The 15576-nt window shown below is 55.5% G+C and overlaps 7 protein-coding genes across 7 annotated transcripts; 4 read left to right on the top strand and 3 right to left on the bottom strand.

The window, feature by feature from the left end:
- Positions 1-492: 492 nt before the first annotated feature.
- On the top strand, positions 493-1365 carry PHACADRAFT_199635 (uncharacterized protein; the record flags this gene model as incomplete). Its single annotated transcript, XM_007399860.1, has 7 exons — positions 493-574; positions 632-652; positions 708-769; positions 834-936; positions 990-1114; positions 1163-1256; positions 1316-1365. 7 exons carry the CDS (start codon positions 493-495, stop codon positions 1363-1365), a joined length of 537 nt encoding a protein of 178 aa, XP_007399922.1.
- A 503-nt stretch (positions 1366-1868) lies between these two features.
- PHACADRAFT_262653 (uncharacterized protein) lies at positions 1869-2227 on the bottom strand. The gene has a single exon (XM_007399859.1). It carries the CDS (start codon positions 2216-2218, stop codon positions 2051-2053), a length of 168 nt encoding a protein of 55 aa, XP_007399921.1. The 5' UTR covers positions 2219-2227; the 3' UTR covers positions 1869-2050.
- A 270-nt stretch (positions 2228-2497) lies between these two features.
- PHACADRAFT_262649 (uncharacterized protein) lies at positions 2498-5648 on the top strand. The gene is made up of 15 exons (XM_007399858.1): positions 2498-2531; positions 2583-2665; positions 2717-2922; positions 2975-3063; positions 3113-3191; positions 3245-3334; positions 3388-3453; positions 3501-3612; positions 3664-3781; positions 3840-4073; positions 4127-4248; positions 4304-4702; positions 4770-4891; positions 4949-5027; positions 5090-5648. Exons 1-15 carry the CDS (start codon positions 2513-2515, stop codon positions 5534-5536), a joined length of 2265 nt encoding a protein of 754 aa, XP_007399920.1. The 5' UTR covers positions 2498-2512; the 3' UTR covers positions 5537-5648.
- A 1179-nt stretch (positions 5649-6827) lies between these two features.
- PHACADRAFT_262648 (uncharacterized protein) lies at positions 6828-7248 on the top strand. Its single transcript, XM_007399857.1, has one exon. It carries the CDS (start codon positions 6892-6894, stop codon positions 7180-7182), a length of 291 nt encoding a protein of 96 aa, XP_007399919.1. The 5' UTR covers positions 6828-6891; the 3' UTR covers positions 7183-7248.
- A 261-nt stretch (positions 7249-7509) lies between these two features.
- On the bottom strand, positions 7510-10201 carry PHACADRAFT_151139 (uncharacterized protein; the record flags this gene model as incomplete). Its single annotated transcript, XM_007399856.1, has 4 exons — positions 7510-9332; positions 9386-9721; positions 9789-10108; positions 10162-10201. 4 exons carry the CDS (start codon positions 10199-10201, stop codon positions 8961-8963), a joined length of 1068 nt encoding a protein of 355 aa, XP_007399918.1. The 3' UTR covers positions 7510-8960.
- A 1861-nt stretch (positions 10202-12062) lies between these two features.
- Positions 12063-13057, bottom strand: PHACADRAFT_262643 (uncharacterized protein). Its single transcript, XM_007399855.1, has 4 exons — positions 12688-13057; positions 12344-12636; positions 12188-12284; positions 12063-12141 (listed from the first exon to the last, which is right to left on the bottom strand). The coding sequence occupies exons 1-3, from the start codon at positions 12743-12745 to the stop codon at positions 12270-12272; spliced, it is 366 nt and encodes a 121-aa protein (XP_007399917.1). The 5' UTR covers positions 12746-13057; the 3' UTR covers positions 12063-12141; positions 12188-12269.
- A 1558-nt stretch (positions 13058-14615) lies between these two features.
- PHACADRAFT_58966 (uncharacterized protein) lies at positions 14616-15066 on the top strand (the record flags this gene model as incomplete). Its single annotated transcript, XM_007399854.1, has 2 exons — positions 14616-14702; positions 14761-15066. Coding segments are annotated over 2 exons (393 nt in total), but the record flags the coding sequence as incomplete, so codon positions are not given.
- Positions 15067-15576: the final 510 nt, after the last annotated feature.

Genomic DNA, 15576 nt, shown 5'->3' with positions numbered 1-15576 from the left:
TGAGACCTCTGACATGACTATGAAGCCAGCGGCGCCGTAATCCGACGGCATCCTGCAAATAACGGCATCTTGCCCACGATTCGCGAAAAATAGCTGGGCGTAGCCCTGTATGTGCTTCCCTCTGCCCGCGCCGCATCTTCCGTGTGAGCCGACACCGTCAAATTCTCTTATGAGAGTGTTGATTGAGGCTGATCGCGTGAAGAGGTGGCGAAAATTTCGCTTCACTTTCAAGCTCACGCCAGACAATGCCGAGCAGCGGATGATATGCTTGCCACAGACGGTGGCGAGCACGACAAATTGATCCTTTGCTGATCTAGGTTCAGGGAGAAGGTTCCGCGCAATCTGGAAGAGGGGCATAGTGAGCCCACGCGGAGTATGCATGCAGGGGCACTTGCCGAGTAATAGAATCTGGGGTCTTGAGCTATGAAACATCACACGGCTCTACTCTTATACAACAGCATTTACAAGCATTTGTTCTCCTCCCAAAGCAGGATGCAAGCTTACACCGAGTCCAACGTCGTCGGTGGCACCGATGGTACATTCTTCAGCGACGTCCTATATCTCAGACAGGACGGTGAGCTAGCACTCCCAGCCACTCAGGTATTGTCACGAGAGACTGATTTGTGTGCAGGGCTGCTCGCTGTGACTAACAGTGAGTCATGCTGGTAGCGAGATATTTTTCTGACCTCGACTTGACGAAGCCCCAGGACATGATCCTCTCCATGTAGAGAATCCAATCAAATCCATAGCTGTCTCCGCGTCTTGGATAGTGAGTATTCCAGGAGCCATTCGCTTTGTCGCGCATGATGGACATCTATTGACGCTGCCATCAGGTCGATGGTATTAGAGTCACGTATAATCTCGCAGGCGGAGGTACTGCCTCTATCCCTCATGGATCGGAATGGCCCAATCCAAAGGCGATAGTTTATTTCTCCTGTATGTTCATGTGTCACTCTGTCTGTGTCGTGTCGCTGATGCCTCAGCGACAGCGTCTGAATCTCTCGTCGGGGTGTTTGGCCGCGCTGGATATCAAGACAATTACGGCAGGGCGATGGTGAACAACATCGGCTTCGTCATCTTTGACAAGAGCACTGCGACCACGCGGGTGGCCGGCGTGAATGCTTCGTTTCTGTTTTCGAGTTTCCACTCACACAGCTGGCAGCCGTACGGAAACGAAGGAAGCACCAACTATGGGGCGCCATTCTATGCTTCTGATGTGATTGCTTTTGGGGGATTCGCGCGAGAGACTGGGCCAAGTGAGTGGCATGCTCGCTGTGGAGAGTTCGACGTGCGGTATCTGACATATTACCAATAGTGGGTCTCTCTGGCTTAATATTTTTCAAAAGGCTGTGCGCGGCTGCGTAAGAGACGCGATACAATCGGCCTGTGATGATATCTCCATCGCAGAATGTGCCTTCAGGGGCAGAATCCAACTCTATCTGCATTTCAGTTGTCCTGTGAAAGGCGAGATCGATATCCTTAATGTGGTGCGCCTGACCTTGGAGTGAAAGCGTAAAGTCTTCGCTGGGTGTGTGGTGATGTTCTGCTTCGGCGGAGATGCAGCTCGCATCGCGGAACCGCCTTTCAAACTCATCGATTGCCCCTGAGAAGTTCAGCAACGCCTCTTCTGGATGCGTACATGTGGAGGACCGTCTGCCAGTTAGAGCCATCGTCGCTGGCACGCGTAGGACACGCCTTCCTAGGGTCCATATGCACAATGACCCGCGTCCGCAACATGTGGCCAGCGGCTCACAGGCCAGCCACACCTTGCCGAACGCCACAAAGGAAGCCGTAGATGTCGCTCCGAAATATCACGTGATACACGGAGAGGGCCGGAAGGCGAGCGCCCACTCCGCACCGGCGTTCAGCAAAACCATATCGAAATATCCACTACCATGCCAGTGCCACTTAGCAGAGAACATATCCGATTGGGCCGAGTCGTGATAGAGTACGATGCCGAGCTTCTCCTTGGCACTACAATCTCATCTTCTCGCGGTCAGCACGTGTAGGTCATATCTGCGTTGCGGTCAGCGAAGGCGATGAAATCAGATCAATCTATTAAACCGTATCCTCCAGTAGGCAACGCTGAGCATCGAAGCGTCTCTCTACCTCTGCGTCTGCAGAGCAGATTGTCGGACGAACACTTTGCGTACACATCGATTACGACAGGAAATATTGGAGTGACGTTCTCTCGATAATCTCTGATGTGTATATACATGCTTTGAGTGGTTTGTATAAATGCTGTAGCTCCTCGCTGAGCTTCTGCAGCACTTTCAACATAGAAAGTCGCACCTACGTGTCCTCCAAACACTACATCACCTGAAAATGCCCCTCCCACTCGTGAGCATTGTCGACAAATGTGCGAGCCTGCTGGCACTGACCTGTGAAATAGCGGAGTACGACTTTGAGTGCCGCTGTTAACGGCGACGGCATTTATGTTCACACCAAGACTACCGAGGGCTTCGTACGCGAGGTTGTCAACGCCACCACCAAGCAGCAGCTCGCCGATGCGATGAGGAGGGGCGATTTTGGTACGTTGATGCGCCTTGCCTGGAGATGGAGACACGCTGACATCGCAACAGCTGTCGTGAACCACTCGCAAGGCTGGTCTAGCGGGGAAACCGCCTTCCAATCGAACCCTGAAAGTTCGCTTTGCTCTGTCGGCGTACGTTCCCTCGTCGATAATTCTTGGGCCGGTGCTTACATGGCCGCTCAGTGGGCCGACTCGTCGCTGTCGGTCTTCTGCCAGGACGAGAACGGCAACATCCGCGAACGCCGCTTCTCAAAAGCGACAGGCTGGGATCTCACCAACTACGTTGAAGAGAACACGCTCCTGGGCACCAACATCGCCGCCGTGCACTCCAGTGACGGTAGCCGGGTCGTCCTGTTCTTCCAGGACGCCGAGGGTTTCATTCGCTCACGGTACGTGCAGCAGTCTTGACTGTCTCAAGCGCTCTCTCATTTGCATCTAAAGTACGGCGCGGCATGGGCAGTGGGAGCCTACCAGCGTCAGCATCGGCAAAGGTCCCAAAGGATGCGGTATTGGGGCCACGGCATGGAACGGTACGGTTGGCGACGCATATTCTGTACGCGGGAGACTAACTTGCATTAGACCTGAAGGAGATCCGGCTTTACTTCCAGGATGATCAATACCGCATCCGTGAATATCGCGGCGTCTTCGGTGGTGTATTGTATGTCCGGCCGTCATCTGGTACCATGCCCTTGCTCACTGCTGGGATTGCAGCCAACTCTTGGACACTGGATTCCCATTCAGCTTTGATTACTGTATCGGCGACATCACCGCAGTTTCATGGAACGAAGGTGCTCAGATCCGGTTAGTATTGTTCTGTGTCACATGGGCGATGGCGGTATAACGTGGTGTCTCAGGCTCTACATTCAAGACAAGTTCAACAATATCGTGGAGTGGGCGTACACCTATCTGACGTGGTCACAGTGGGCATCTTTTCTTTTATCAGCTTCGATGACTGACCACCTTCCAGAGGCACTTTCAAGACTGCTGCGCTCCCCAACGCAGACATAATTGCGTTTGTCCGTGATTCGTACCCTGTTCCCGGCTTCTGCCTGTTTGTCATCTGGGCAGGCCAGGATCAGGTGCGTCGAGAGCGCTGGAGCTGAGTCCAGCTTCTGATATTGGTGTCGCAGAAACTGTACCAGAGCGTTTGGTCCACGCTCGAGTCCAAGTGGTCCGCCCCTCAAGACATCGCCAGCGTCCGCTCCACGGGCAACGTCGTCGGTTCTTTCGTCGGCGACTACTTCTCAGGTAAAGTCCAGCCACACGCTCTGGCGCCAGAGCCCATCTTACTCAATACTTTGTTCAGACGAGGACGAATACACGGACAGGAAAGCCATCACTTCGGCGAAGGTCTGCGTGAACTCGGGCGTCGTCGTCGGCCTCGCGCTTGAGTTCACCGACCAGACTGTCACCGGCTGGCGCGGCAGCGGCAACGGTACCGTGTACACCTTCGACCTGAATGACACGGAAGACATCACGACGATCTCGTACATCGAGGAAAACGATCGGCTGCTCGGGCTCAGCTTCACGACATCTAAAGGTGCGTTTCTTGTACATCATCCCTGAGTGCGGCCCCCCTGATCGCATGCGCAGGCCAGCAGTCCCCGTGGTACGGCACCCAGGGGCTCCCGACGACTGTCACGACCTGGTCCTTCGGCGGGCACGCGCTCGGCGGGTTCTACGGCACCGCCGACACCGTGCTTCGCGGGCTCGCGGTGCGTACCTGCGCCGCTCTCTCACATGCTATCTCCTTATAATCTCCTTACGCAGCCCATCTGGACGACGCGCATCCGCGGCATCGACGCCCGGCGGCTCGAAGAGCTCATGCGGCGCGCACAGGCGCTCGCTGCGGGTGTGCAGGAGTCCGCGTCGTACTTCGGGCAGCTGCGCACGCGTGCGGACACGTACCGGGCGCGGCGGCGGGCGGCGGGGGCGCTCGGGGAGCAGGCGCAGCGCGTCATGGACGGCGTCGTTGCGACGGCGCAGTCGATCGAGTACCTGTTCGACCTCGAGAGCGCGCACCGGCGGGCGCGGCTCGGCGGGGACGCGGACCGGCGCTCGAACCTGCGCGCGCAGACGGGCATCGCGAAGACGAGCGCGGACGAGGTCGAGTTCGCGCTCAAGAAGCTGTTCGAGGAGTACACGCTCATACACGCCGAGGGCGCCAAGGTGCGTTTTGCGGAAGGGCCTGTGGGTCGCGCGTGTGGGTGTGTATGCTGACGTGCTAGTCGAGCAGCTCTCTGGGGAAGTCGACGCCGCGTGGTCGCGCGTCCAGCGCGACACCACCGCGCTGCAGATCTTCTTCGCCCAGATCGTCACGACGATTCGGGATATCGAGTCCACGATGGAGTCGCTGAGGTGAGCCGTAGCCTGTGTGTTGTGCGCACCCCATGTGTGTGCTCAACCGTCCCCCAGGACGAGCATCGCGTTGAGCGAGGACGAAGAGGCCGACGCCAGGGCCAAGGAGCAGAAGCAACGCTCGCTCTTCGACAGGGTCCGTCCACCTCCTTTCTCTGCTTTTCCTTGCGCTTCGCGCACTTACTGCCGCGCACACAGGCCTCCGAGGCGGGCGGGCTGAACGTCGCGCGCTACAACGCCCTCCTCCGGAGCGCCCAAGAGCAACTCGTCGAGTCCGAGAAGCGCACCCAGGACTTCAAGAGCCAGATCTCTCGCCTCGAAGGCGACAAGTTCAAGCTGCAGACCTTCAAGCGGGACGCCGAGGGCGCGCTCAGGGGAATCGAGGAGACACGTTCGTCCCTGAAGACCCTCATCGACGACGAGAAGGCGTCGCAGGTGTCGTCGGCCGCGCTGTCCGAGTCGCTCAAGGAGATCTACAACTCCACGATCCCCCTCGATGACCACACCAAGGCGAGAGGGTTCGCGGCGGCGCTGCTGTCTGTCATCCAGCACGCGTTGGACGTCGAGCTGCTCAGGGCGCAGCTGCGCGTCGACGCGGGACCTTTGCAGCGCGTCTTGTCCGATATCGCCAACAGCGCTTACTGAATAGCTGCCGCGATTTAGCTTCTTTAAAATTTGATTAAATAGTCTGTCTGTCTGTACAAGTAGGGGAATACAACGGTCCCTTTAGCGAATTACACGAACGACGACTAGTGGCCCTAGTTCAGGTCTTGGATTAAGACACAGCAGTATCTGATGGCGTTGTTGCAGATGGCCTCGCGTCCTTCATGGAGGACCTCCTAGATCCAAAAATCGGGCGTGCGCGTGAACTCTGATACGGTGTCCGGTATGCAGGCTACTCCTGGGGCTATCGGGCACTCCTGCACTGGATTCAGTTGGCACAGACCAGATGGCCACCATCTCGGCCACTGGTTTCCTACGATACTCTATGGACGCTCTTTTATCTTCTGTGAGCTTCTCTATCATACCTCCATGTGTATTCCAGGAAGAGAGGATCCGTACTGCACCTGAGCCTGCTGCTGCAAGTTCTCGTTCGACTGAGCCTTGTTGCCTGTAGTGTGTCGAGTTGGTCGGTACAGACCCAACGGTACCCTTGCCTACGAATTATATACATCACATCCTTTGGGGACGGCTGAGAACAAGAAGTGTACACACCAGCCCTCATTTGATAGTTGTCCGCCGTTCAACGTGATAGTAGGGCACCAGGTACGATGGGGCATCTCAGTCCAATATTAGTGCAATCTGATTATTGATCTGATCAGATACTACTGTATGGTCATGGAAGATTCGCCACATGAGGTGAACGTATAAGCCATCCCTTCTCTGAAGGCAGATGTTGGGCAATATGACACAGAAAGATCATCTATCGAAGAAACGGCGTAGAAAGGCTTAGAGAGGAAAACCCACGGTAACATGGGATGAGAGACTGTCCGGACGAATCACAGAATGCGCCACCTATGAGCAAACATTGTCGAACTGCAACTCAGCTGAGGATTCGACCATCTGGCTCCGAGTCGCTGACTCCCCCAATGATCATCTCGAGTTCGTCAAGTGATTTTAGGCAAGTGATGAGGTATGACACAGGCAATTTCGAGGTGGATTTACCAAGTGCCATGGAGGCACCGAGATTCGGCCTCGCTCGTCTCCGTCTCACTAGCCTACTGCCACTATATTGCGCCTCATTCCTCCGAGAGCAGATGCAGACTTGCCGCCGTCTGACGCGCCGCATCTCCAGAGTATTTATGCAATTGGCACCAAGTCTTAACGCGGTTGATCACCGAGGTGCTCGGTCGAGCAGAGTCTGGCCAATACCGCGTGCAGATGGAAGCGTACGGAGGGCACCCGCGCGGAAAGCACGTAGGCGCAGGCCTTTCTCAAGATCTCAACCACCACCACCGCCATCGTCCAAGTGTTGACTTGCACCGTCGCACAGACTGATAATGACTCAACACCAGTATTTGTCCATTGTGATCGCTCTCTTTTTGGGTCTCTGCCGTTCTTGTGTCTGCAGGCTCTACTCTTACGCGTCGCGCCGGCTTCCCATCTCTCGCTTTGACGGCCGCCTGGTCTTGGTCGCCACTGTGATTATGGTTCCCACAGAATTTTGCTGTCGAAAGCCCTCGGAAAGGCTGGCCGGGATACTGCGAAGTGCGTTGTTGCCTTCAGGCAGGACCACGTCATCTGTCGGAGCGGGTCAAAAGACACTCGAACACGCAGTCGAAAATCCATGATCGCCTCAGGTGCAGAGGAATCCACGCGGGGCATAGAGACATAGCTGTGTATCAAATACGTGCGTTTATCCCTCAGCACGCGAGTCCGTGAAGCTCAGACTTGTTTCGTCGTAGACCCAGAAGTGTGCGGAGCACACGCGCGTGCTCTTGTGTACCTCAACTCCCATGTATTTGTCCCTCATGTTACCATCTGCGAAGATAATGGGTGGATCGAGTGTCCCAACTGTGAACGGACAGAGAGAAGTTATTGAAGTCGATACATTGAGAAAGACGAATTCTTGGTGAGGGGGCCAAGGTGCGTGCACTGCGCGTGCACATATCTGCCACGTTACTGATATCGTCCAAAAGCGATGCCCGTTGTTGCACATATGACGGAAACTGAACGATCCCGGCCTGCCCGGTAGTGCAAGTTGTTTCGTGACCGCCTCGCGGCTGGCAAGCTACCGAGACCTTGTGCTCGGTCAACGCGAACGTCTTATCGAGCGACTGCACGGGTTTTCGCGATGCTCACCACACTCCTCAACATCCCGTTGCCTCTTGATTCATCTCGGCGAATGTCAGTACAGGGCGGTTACAACGAGCATGCGCTCGGCACCGCCTCGACCCAGCCTTGCCCAACCCTTGGTCGGTATCACCGAGCCGCAGTATTCGTTCATGCCCCGGCGTACCAAAACACTCGACGCTATTCTCGGATACATGGGCTCAGAGCAGGCCCCGCCACGTGCTCTCCTCAAGCGACGCGGCTCCCTAATCAAACTGTCCCACTAGGTCCGCCATTGTCACAGACTCGTGCTATCACTATCTGAGTTCAAGCTGCGGATGAAACTCTCTACTTTCTTGGCTGACATCAGCAATCCTCCTGCGTACCTGTAAAAGTACTGGACGGCCCACCTCGTGTGCGCAATGCTTCACTTGAGGGTGCGGTCGCAATCGCTGGTGCGGTCATCATTGGCTTCCTCGTGCTTGACGTCCCTCGGACGCCGCGCCTCCAGCGCGGTGCGTCTTCCCTGTGCTCGCCGCCTTCCATGTGGACGCTGTCTTTGCGGTCGGCCGCTTGTGGCAGGTCGCCTTCGACCGCAACAACATCAAGGACCGCGGCAAGTTTGCCCAGCTACCACGACGACGAAGAGGTCGACGCCAGGATCAGTCAGAGCTCGCTCTTCGACAGGGTACGTCCAATTCCTTTTTTTGTTTTCCCTTGCGCTTCACCCGCACAAAGGCTTCCGATACAGACGCTGAAAGTCGCGCGCTACATCGCCTTGCGGAGCGCCCAGGAGCAACTCGCCGAGTCCGAGAAGCGCACATAGGACTTCAAGCTTCAAGAGCCAGATTTTGCGCCTCGACAACAACATGTTCAAGCTGCAAACCTTCAAGCGGGACGCCGAGGACGCGCTCAGTGGGATCGAGGAGACGCGCACGTCCCTGAAGGTCCTCATCAACGACGAGAAGGCGCCGCAGGTGTCGTCGGCCGCACTGTCGAGTCGCTCAAGGAGGTTTACAACTCCGTGGTCCCCCTCGACGACCACACCAAGGCTACAGGGTTCGCGGCGGCGCTACTGTCGGTCAACCAACACGCGCTGGACATCGAGCTTCTCAGGGCGCAGTTGCGCGTCGATGCCGGACCTTTAATTTTGCAGCGCGTCTTGTTCGGTATCGCCGACAATGCTTACTGAATAGCTACCGCGATAACAAATGTCGATTAAATGGTCTGTCTATCTGTACAAGTAGGGGAATACAACGTTCTCTTTGACAGAATACGCGAACGACGACTGGTGACCCTAGTTCAGGTCCTGGGTTAAGACACAGCGGTATCTGACGGTGTTGTTGCCGACGGCTTCGATAGCCGCCTTCGCATCCTTCATGGGCATCTCCTGGATCCAAGGCTTGATGCCCTTCTCCGCGGCGAGCTTCAGCATCTCCAGACACTCCTTCTTCGACCCGACGTGCGAACCGCCGATGTATGCGCCGTTGGGCACGAGGTCGAACGCGTGAAGTGTGGGCAGCGGCTTGTCCATGTCAGGGATGCCGACGTTGACAAGTCGACCGTGAACGTAGAGCATGCCGAGGAAGTCTTTGATGGGAAGCTGCGGGGTCGCGTCCATCGTGGTGACGATGAGGTCGAGCTTTCCTTGCAAGGACTGGGCGAAATCCTGCCAGCTGTCGGTCAGCCAGGGAGCTGACAGAACTCTTAACTGAAACGTACTTTCTGAGTGGTGTCGATGACGTGGTCGGCTCCGAGTTCTTTAGCGTCTTGCATCTTGTCTTTGGTGTGGGTGAACGCGTACACCTCTGCGCCCAGCCCCTTGGCGAACAGTATGGCGAAGTGCCCGAGTCCACCGATGCCGATGATGCCAACTTTCTTGCCCGGCCCTGCGCCGTTCGTGCGGAGAGGAGAAAAGACGGTAAGGCCTCCACAGAGCATGGAGGCAGCGTACTTGGATTCAATGGCATCGGGGATGGGGAAAACGAACTGCTGATGGGCGCGGATGGCAGTCGAGTAGCCGCCCTGAGAAACAGTGCCGTCGGGGTACTCGGCATTCTACCGCGTGCCATTTACCGCGATGTCAGTACCGTCGAGCGGGGAGTCAGTATATGCGCATACATACGTAAGTGTCGACCTGCTTGGGGCAGTAGTTCTCGTATCCGTCCTTGCACTGTCTGCACTGCATGCAGCTCCAGATCTGTGCGCCCACCCCGACTCGATCGCCGGACTTGATGTCCTTGACGTTCTTGCCGACACGAACTGCTTTGCCGACAATTTCGTGGCCGACGACGAGAGGCAGTTTGCTCTCGCCCCATCCTTGCTTCAGCGTATGGACGTCGGAGCCGCAAACGCCGCAGTGGGTAATGACGATCTCGATATCGTCGTCCTCGAATGGCTTGGGCTTGAATGTCTTTACCTGGAGTTCGGTAAAGTTCTCTGGGTCTGGTATACATGTTGGGTGGGTTATGTGGTGGTTTCGGACGATACGGACGCACCAACGAGGGCATAACCCTTGAACTCGAGCCCAGACTGCATGGCTTACTGGATGGCGTGAGGAAATATTGCGGGAAGGAAAGCTGAAGGATGTACGTTGAACGCGAGGGTCTTATGTATGGGTCTTGAGAGCTTGACATGCCATGACGTCGGTGACTTTCGCTGGATGGGCATCAAATCAAGTGCGTCGAGGGACTCATCGCTATCACCGGTTGCAGTCCCAGACCTAAGCAGCGCAATGAGCAGCATATCAGTGAGCTTTTAATAGAGATTAGAGGAAAGAAAGATGCTAAAATGTATGCTGCACGCGTCGCAGCACTACGAGAATGCCTGGCTGCGTCCGCCACGAAGTCGCGTCGAGGCCGAGATCGCCGAGCATTTGGCGCTTGGCATGCAAGCACGTGATGAATGACCAGCTCCTGCTACCTTTTTAGGTAAGGTACATCTAGTGCAAAATCGACCACTCCAGCTGGTAGTTTGGTGGCGAAAGCGTGACGAGAGCAGAAAGACACACATGGCTATAAGACCGGAGCTGGAATGACCTCCTTGCCTCAACTTGGGCCGAGTTCCTCGTCTCCGAGCAGCGCAGCTGTTTTCTCAACAGTCTACCTCACGCTCTTCGCGGCAGCCACTTCTGACGCCGCCGTTTCCGTTCCGGCCACGAACGGCGGCCAACATTTTAACCCCGAAGTAAGTGTCGCTGTCACTGAGCCTTTACTTATTCTTCTATCCATGTGACAGAATTACGAGGCGCATATGCGCTGGACTGGTCCCCAAATCTACAAGCAGCTTCTCGATACCAAGGTTTTCGCAGCATCTATCGGCACCTCTGGCACCATGACAGGAATAGGACTGTATCTCAAGAGTGTTAAAACTTCCTGTCTACGAGTTGGGTAAGCTACGGTGTGCCTCTTCCCCCTGCTTGCCTTATTGGTGCGTCCTCTAGTGTCTGCACAGCTCCAGACGACCGCGTACCAGGCCCGCGATCCTACAGTCCTTTCTCCCCCGTCAAGTTCCCCCGGCAAGAGTCCGTGAACGCGGACGAGAAGATCGCATCCCTCAGTCGCTCGAGAAGAGCTTGGAACTCCGCCGTAACGGCCTGCTGGTCGGGCCTGGCTCCAGTTTGGCGCTCTTGGGTTCGCTAAAGTATCTCGGGAAGCTCAAGGAGAAAGGCGAGCTGGACCAGTTGAGGAGCGAGGGTACAGGCAAGATCTCTTGCATGTGCCTGTCTGGTTCATGAGATGCATAGACAAACCTGTGGTCGTAGGTGTCTTTATCTACTACGACAAACCGTTCCAGTACATCAGCGAGTACTACACGAAGCTCGGCCCAGAGCACTTATTCCACTCAGAAACGAGCTTCTCCTTAGCGTTGATCCGTACCCATGCGTCGCTGTACATACCTACTCTTCATCCATATTTGCTGATGGTTTTCCATAGATACAATGTCGACTGGGAATTCACTCCACGTATCGTTCACGATCTCCTGCAAAGAAAGACTGTAATACTTCCGCCTACGCTCTCCACCACATCCTCCGGAATGGCGAACACGCCCCAAGTCGAGCCGTCCCGCATGGTCGCCCTCGACCTCGCGACGCTACCGATTTCGCCACGTCCCACATCCCTGGCTCCGTCAACCTCGGTGTCGGCGCGCGCGCGTTGCCCAACCTGTGTCAGGACCCACCGACGATAGTGCAGCAGTTCGGGCTGCTGGACGCGCGGCTGGCAGCGACGGACGCGTAGTTCGGCGTGTCGCTGGCAGGCAAAGTCGTCTTCACGCTGTCGTACAAGAGACATTTAGGAGCCGGTTGCGATGTCCATATCGCGGAACCGGAAGGTGCAGGCGCACTGTGTCATGTGTGGCTCAGAAACTTGGATGCAGCAAAGATTTTGGGAGGAGAGCTGTGCCTCCGCGCACGCGTAGGCTGGCGCTGGTTTACTCTTGCATTGTACTCATTCATCGTCATCTGTATATTATCCTTTCTGGCAAAAGTAAGAAAGGGATTCGGTTCATGCTCTCTCAACTTACCTCCTGCAAGATGAATATTACTCCAAGTACCTACTACGCTGAGGTCGGGACCAGATGCATCAGTGATGGGGGCAGAGATCAGTCATTGATGCGGTACCTTCATTGAAACGAGAGAATGAACGAACGATTCGGGCAGATGACGAACGGATATCTTACGTGGGGATTGCTTTCATGGCTGCATTGGCGTGCTATTTCTCCACGACGATCCAAGTCATAGGATCGATATTGATGATGCGAAATATGACGACGTTCAGTGGGTAGGCGCAGTACGTTGTCCGGAAACACAGGGCAAGGAGAGGTTCTTTGAGCAGAGCCAGCTAGGGAAAGGGTCATCTGACGCGCGGCGAGCAAGACATCCAGGTGCACCTGGAGGTGCTTTACCTCTTTTTCTCTCCATATACCTTGCGAAAGCACCATCTTCCGGATGTTCCCACGCCAAATCATGACAGCTAGGCGAGGGATTTTCAGCAGAATCAGCGGAGACGATTATATCCACCTACCTCTTGACGAGCCACTACCCCGTCTCGAGAACACGAGGTATACCAGCGCATTCACCATTGTAGGACAGACAGGCTCTCTCTCTCTCTCGAGAGAGAGAGAGAGAGAGCCCTTTCGGGTGCGTTTGACAAGGCCTTGTAAACTCAGGCATCTATTACCGCTGGTACCTTCTAGGATGTAAATCTGCGTCCCAGGAGGGTCAGATTTCCTCGCCGCTGCAAGTGCAGTCGGAAGCAGAGCAGGCCGTGCGAACAGATGACTAAGCTTTGTCGTGCGAAGGAGGCGTGGGAGCTCGTACACCGTGGTATACACCGACGTGTCAACGAAGGGAGTGTTATGGCAAGGAGCGCGTGTACGAGCGTGGTATGATTCTGTGGTTAAATTAAGCACAGTGTTCAATGCACCCGCTGAACCTGAAAGCCCACACACCACGCAGTTATGGCTGAATATGCCGACGATGTCGCCCCCCTCGCCCCAGACCGCCGCAGGCCGGCGGCGCACTGAGCGCCGTCGTTGCGTCGCGCAAGAACTTGTAGCAGCTGTGTAATGAGTGCCCAAGTCCAGTGGCAGCATCGATGAAGACGGTGTAATCTGGTATCTGTGCGCCTTGCGGGACCGTAAAGAATAAATCGAAGACGTTCGTGTCTGTGATGGGTGGCAGATATCATATTGTGTTTGAACTTGAGGCATACAAGGGTCGACACCGGCAACTCGGCTCGAAGACGTGGGCCAAGGTCTAGGAATGCAACAGCGTGCGCATTAGCCAGGAATGAAGGAGCTGGATATCTAAATACCGGTTTTGCGGAGATGAATTTATGTAACTGGACTGTACTGCTAAGGGAGAATGCACCGACTATATCTGTGCCGGCTCCGTGAACAAGCTAATGAATGCTCTTGTAGCGAGCGTACTTGAAGATGTCGCGGGGGTCTCTGCTAAACTGTCCGGCGCCTGAATCCTAAGCGCGTAAATGCGCGTTTGCTGCTTATGTAAGCAGATCTCTCGAGGCGCTGGCTGGCATCGGCACTCGTACGCGTACTAGTAGCTGCCCGCACCCGCGCCGCCGCCACCGCACGACAGTTCGAAATAGACATCGCCGGGAAAGCATCGGATGCATCATAGTAGCCGATGGTGGAATGGGCGGAAAAGAGCTTCGCTGCCACCACCGACGCCGTGCCTCCAGAAGGCTGCCGCGAACTCGGCATAGATCGCGAAAACGAGTGCGTACCTGCCTCTAAGGGCGTGGTATGCCGCATGTAGAATGAACGAGTCAAGCTGTCAGAGCGTTTGGGCCCTCTGCGCAAAGGCATGTCACCTTTACCCTCAGACAATGCGCCGCCGCCGACCCAACGGCGCCACACGCAGATGGCGTCCCCATCTACGCCAAGCTCCTCAGCCATCTGTCTGCGACTCACTGCGCCATGGGCGGCTCAGACGCTTGAATGCGGCAAGGATTTTGGGAGTGGAGCTGTGCCCCCACGCACGCGTAGGCTGGCGCTGGTATACTCTTGCAATGTACGCGTTCATCGTCATCTGTGTATTATATTTTCTGGCAAGAGTAAGAAAGGGATTAGGTTCATGCTTTCTCAACTTACCTCTTGCAAGATGAATGTTACTCCAAGTATCTGCTACGCTGAGGTCGGGGTCAGATGCATCAGTGATGGGAGCAGAGATCAATGATCTACGGCAACTCTCTTTTGCTGATTATTACTTGTGCTCATTGGATCCATCGCCTCACATTGCTTCACGCCCCCACGTGTTCTCTGTTTGCAGCTGATATCGATGCCGACATCGTCTAAACGATTCGGGATACGACGAGGAATGAATCGGTCGAGAGATCCAGCAAACTCGGTACGCAGGCTACACGTCTTGTCTCACCAATGCTCGCTGATCTCTAAATCTCAGAAGTCGCCCGGTGAGACTCTCTCTGGCTGGGCAGGGATCGAGGACCACCTCATGACAAATGACATCGGAGAGATGGAAGACTATGCTGACGACATCGATACTCTACTCGTATTTGTGAGTGGTGTCGTTGCTGCGTGCGTTGTGGGCTGACCTACCTTGCTTGACCGGACAGGCCGGTCTGTTCTCGGCCATCCTCACCGCATTCCTTGTCGAGACCTATCCCATGCTCCAAGCCGACAGCACAGATACGACCAACCAACTCCTCGCCATCAGTCTGGCTACGCAGCTGCACACCGCTGGGACCGTTGTCACCGATACACTCAACCAGACCCTCACCACATTCTCTGACACTCTCACCACTCCATTCTCCCCTTCTACCGCTTCTCGCTGGATCAACGCCCTGTTCTTCCTCAGTCTCATCTTCGGCCTCGCAGCTGCACTGTTCAGTATCCTGGCCAAGCAGTGGATCCGCGAGTACCTCAAGTGGAACTCTCCGCTTGCGCTTCCACGCGAGAACATCCTTGTCCGTCAGCTGCGGATCGAGGCGTGGGAGGACTGGCAAGTCTCCTCGGTCCTCTCATCGATCCCAATCCTCCTCGAGCTTGCCATGGTCTTGTTTCTTGCCGGCGTTGTCATTCTTTTATGGACCCTGGACGACATTGTCGCTCGTGTTATCACTGTCTTCGTCTCGCTCTTCGTTGGAGCTTTTGCTGCGTTCACAGTGATGCCGATAGTGTCGAAGCGCTGTCCGTAAAAGTCACCCACGGCATGGGCATGTCTTGTGGCGGCGCATATTGTCTCATCCCCATTCCTCTACGTCTTTCATGGGATCATGTCATTAAACCTGATAGGTCAAATCAGATTTCAATGGAATTACTGCTATCATGACCGTCCCTTCGTGTGGCGTGTTTGGCATGTCCTCGCCAACGCCTTTCGCCGCATCAATTCTTTTTGGCGTGGACGATGGGCCTACCATATCGCGTACATG

This window comes from Phanerochaete carnosa, assembly GCF_000300595.1.
Source record: "Phanerochaete carnosa HHB-10118-sp unplaced genomic scaffold PHACAscaffold_9, whole genome shotgun sequence".
In the NCBI taxonomy this organism is placed as follows: domain Eukaryota; kingdom Fungi; phylum Basidiomycota; class Agaricomycetes; order Polyporales; family Phanerochaetaceae; genus Phanerochaete; species Phanerochaete carnosa.
The sequence above is the reverse complement of the archived record's forward strand: the minus strand, read 5'-3'. Positions and strand labels throughout refer to the sequence as shown.

Bases quoted from the DNA above. Each gene is read 5' to 3' on its own strand.
- PHACADRAFT_262653 (XM_007399859.1), bottom strand. From the start codon at position 2,218: ATGTATATACACATCAGAGATTATCGAGAGAACGTCACTCCAATATTT.
- PHACADRAFT_262649 (XM_007399858.1), top strand. The intron at 2,923-2,974 runs GTACGTGCAGCA...TTGCATCTAAAG, and splicing joins GAGGGTTTCATTCGCTCACG to TACGGCGCGGCATGGGCAGT. The intron at 4,249-4,303 runs GTGCGTACCTGC...CTCCTTACGCAG, and splicing joins CCGTGCTTCGCGGGCTCGCG to CCCATCTGGACGACGCGCAT.
- PHACADRAFT_262648 (XM_007399857.1), top strand. From the start codon at position 6,892: ATGACTCAACACCAGTATTTGTCCATTGTGATCGCTCTCTTTTTGGGT.
- PHACADRAFT_262643 (XM_007399855.1), bottom strand. From the start codon at position 12,745: ATGGTGAATGCGCTGGTATACCTCGTGTTCTCGAGACGGGGTAGTGGC. The intron at 12,637-12,687 runs GTAGGTGGATAT...TCCCTCGCCTAG, and splicing joins GGGTAGTGGCTCGTCAAGAG to CTGTCATGATTTGGCGTGGG.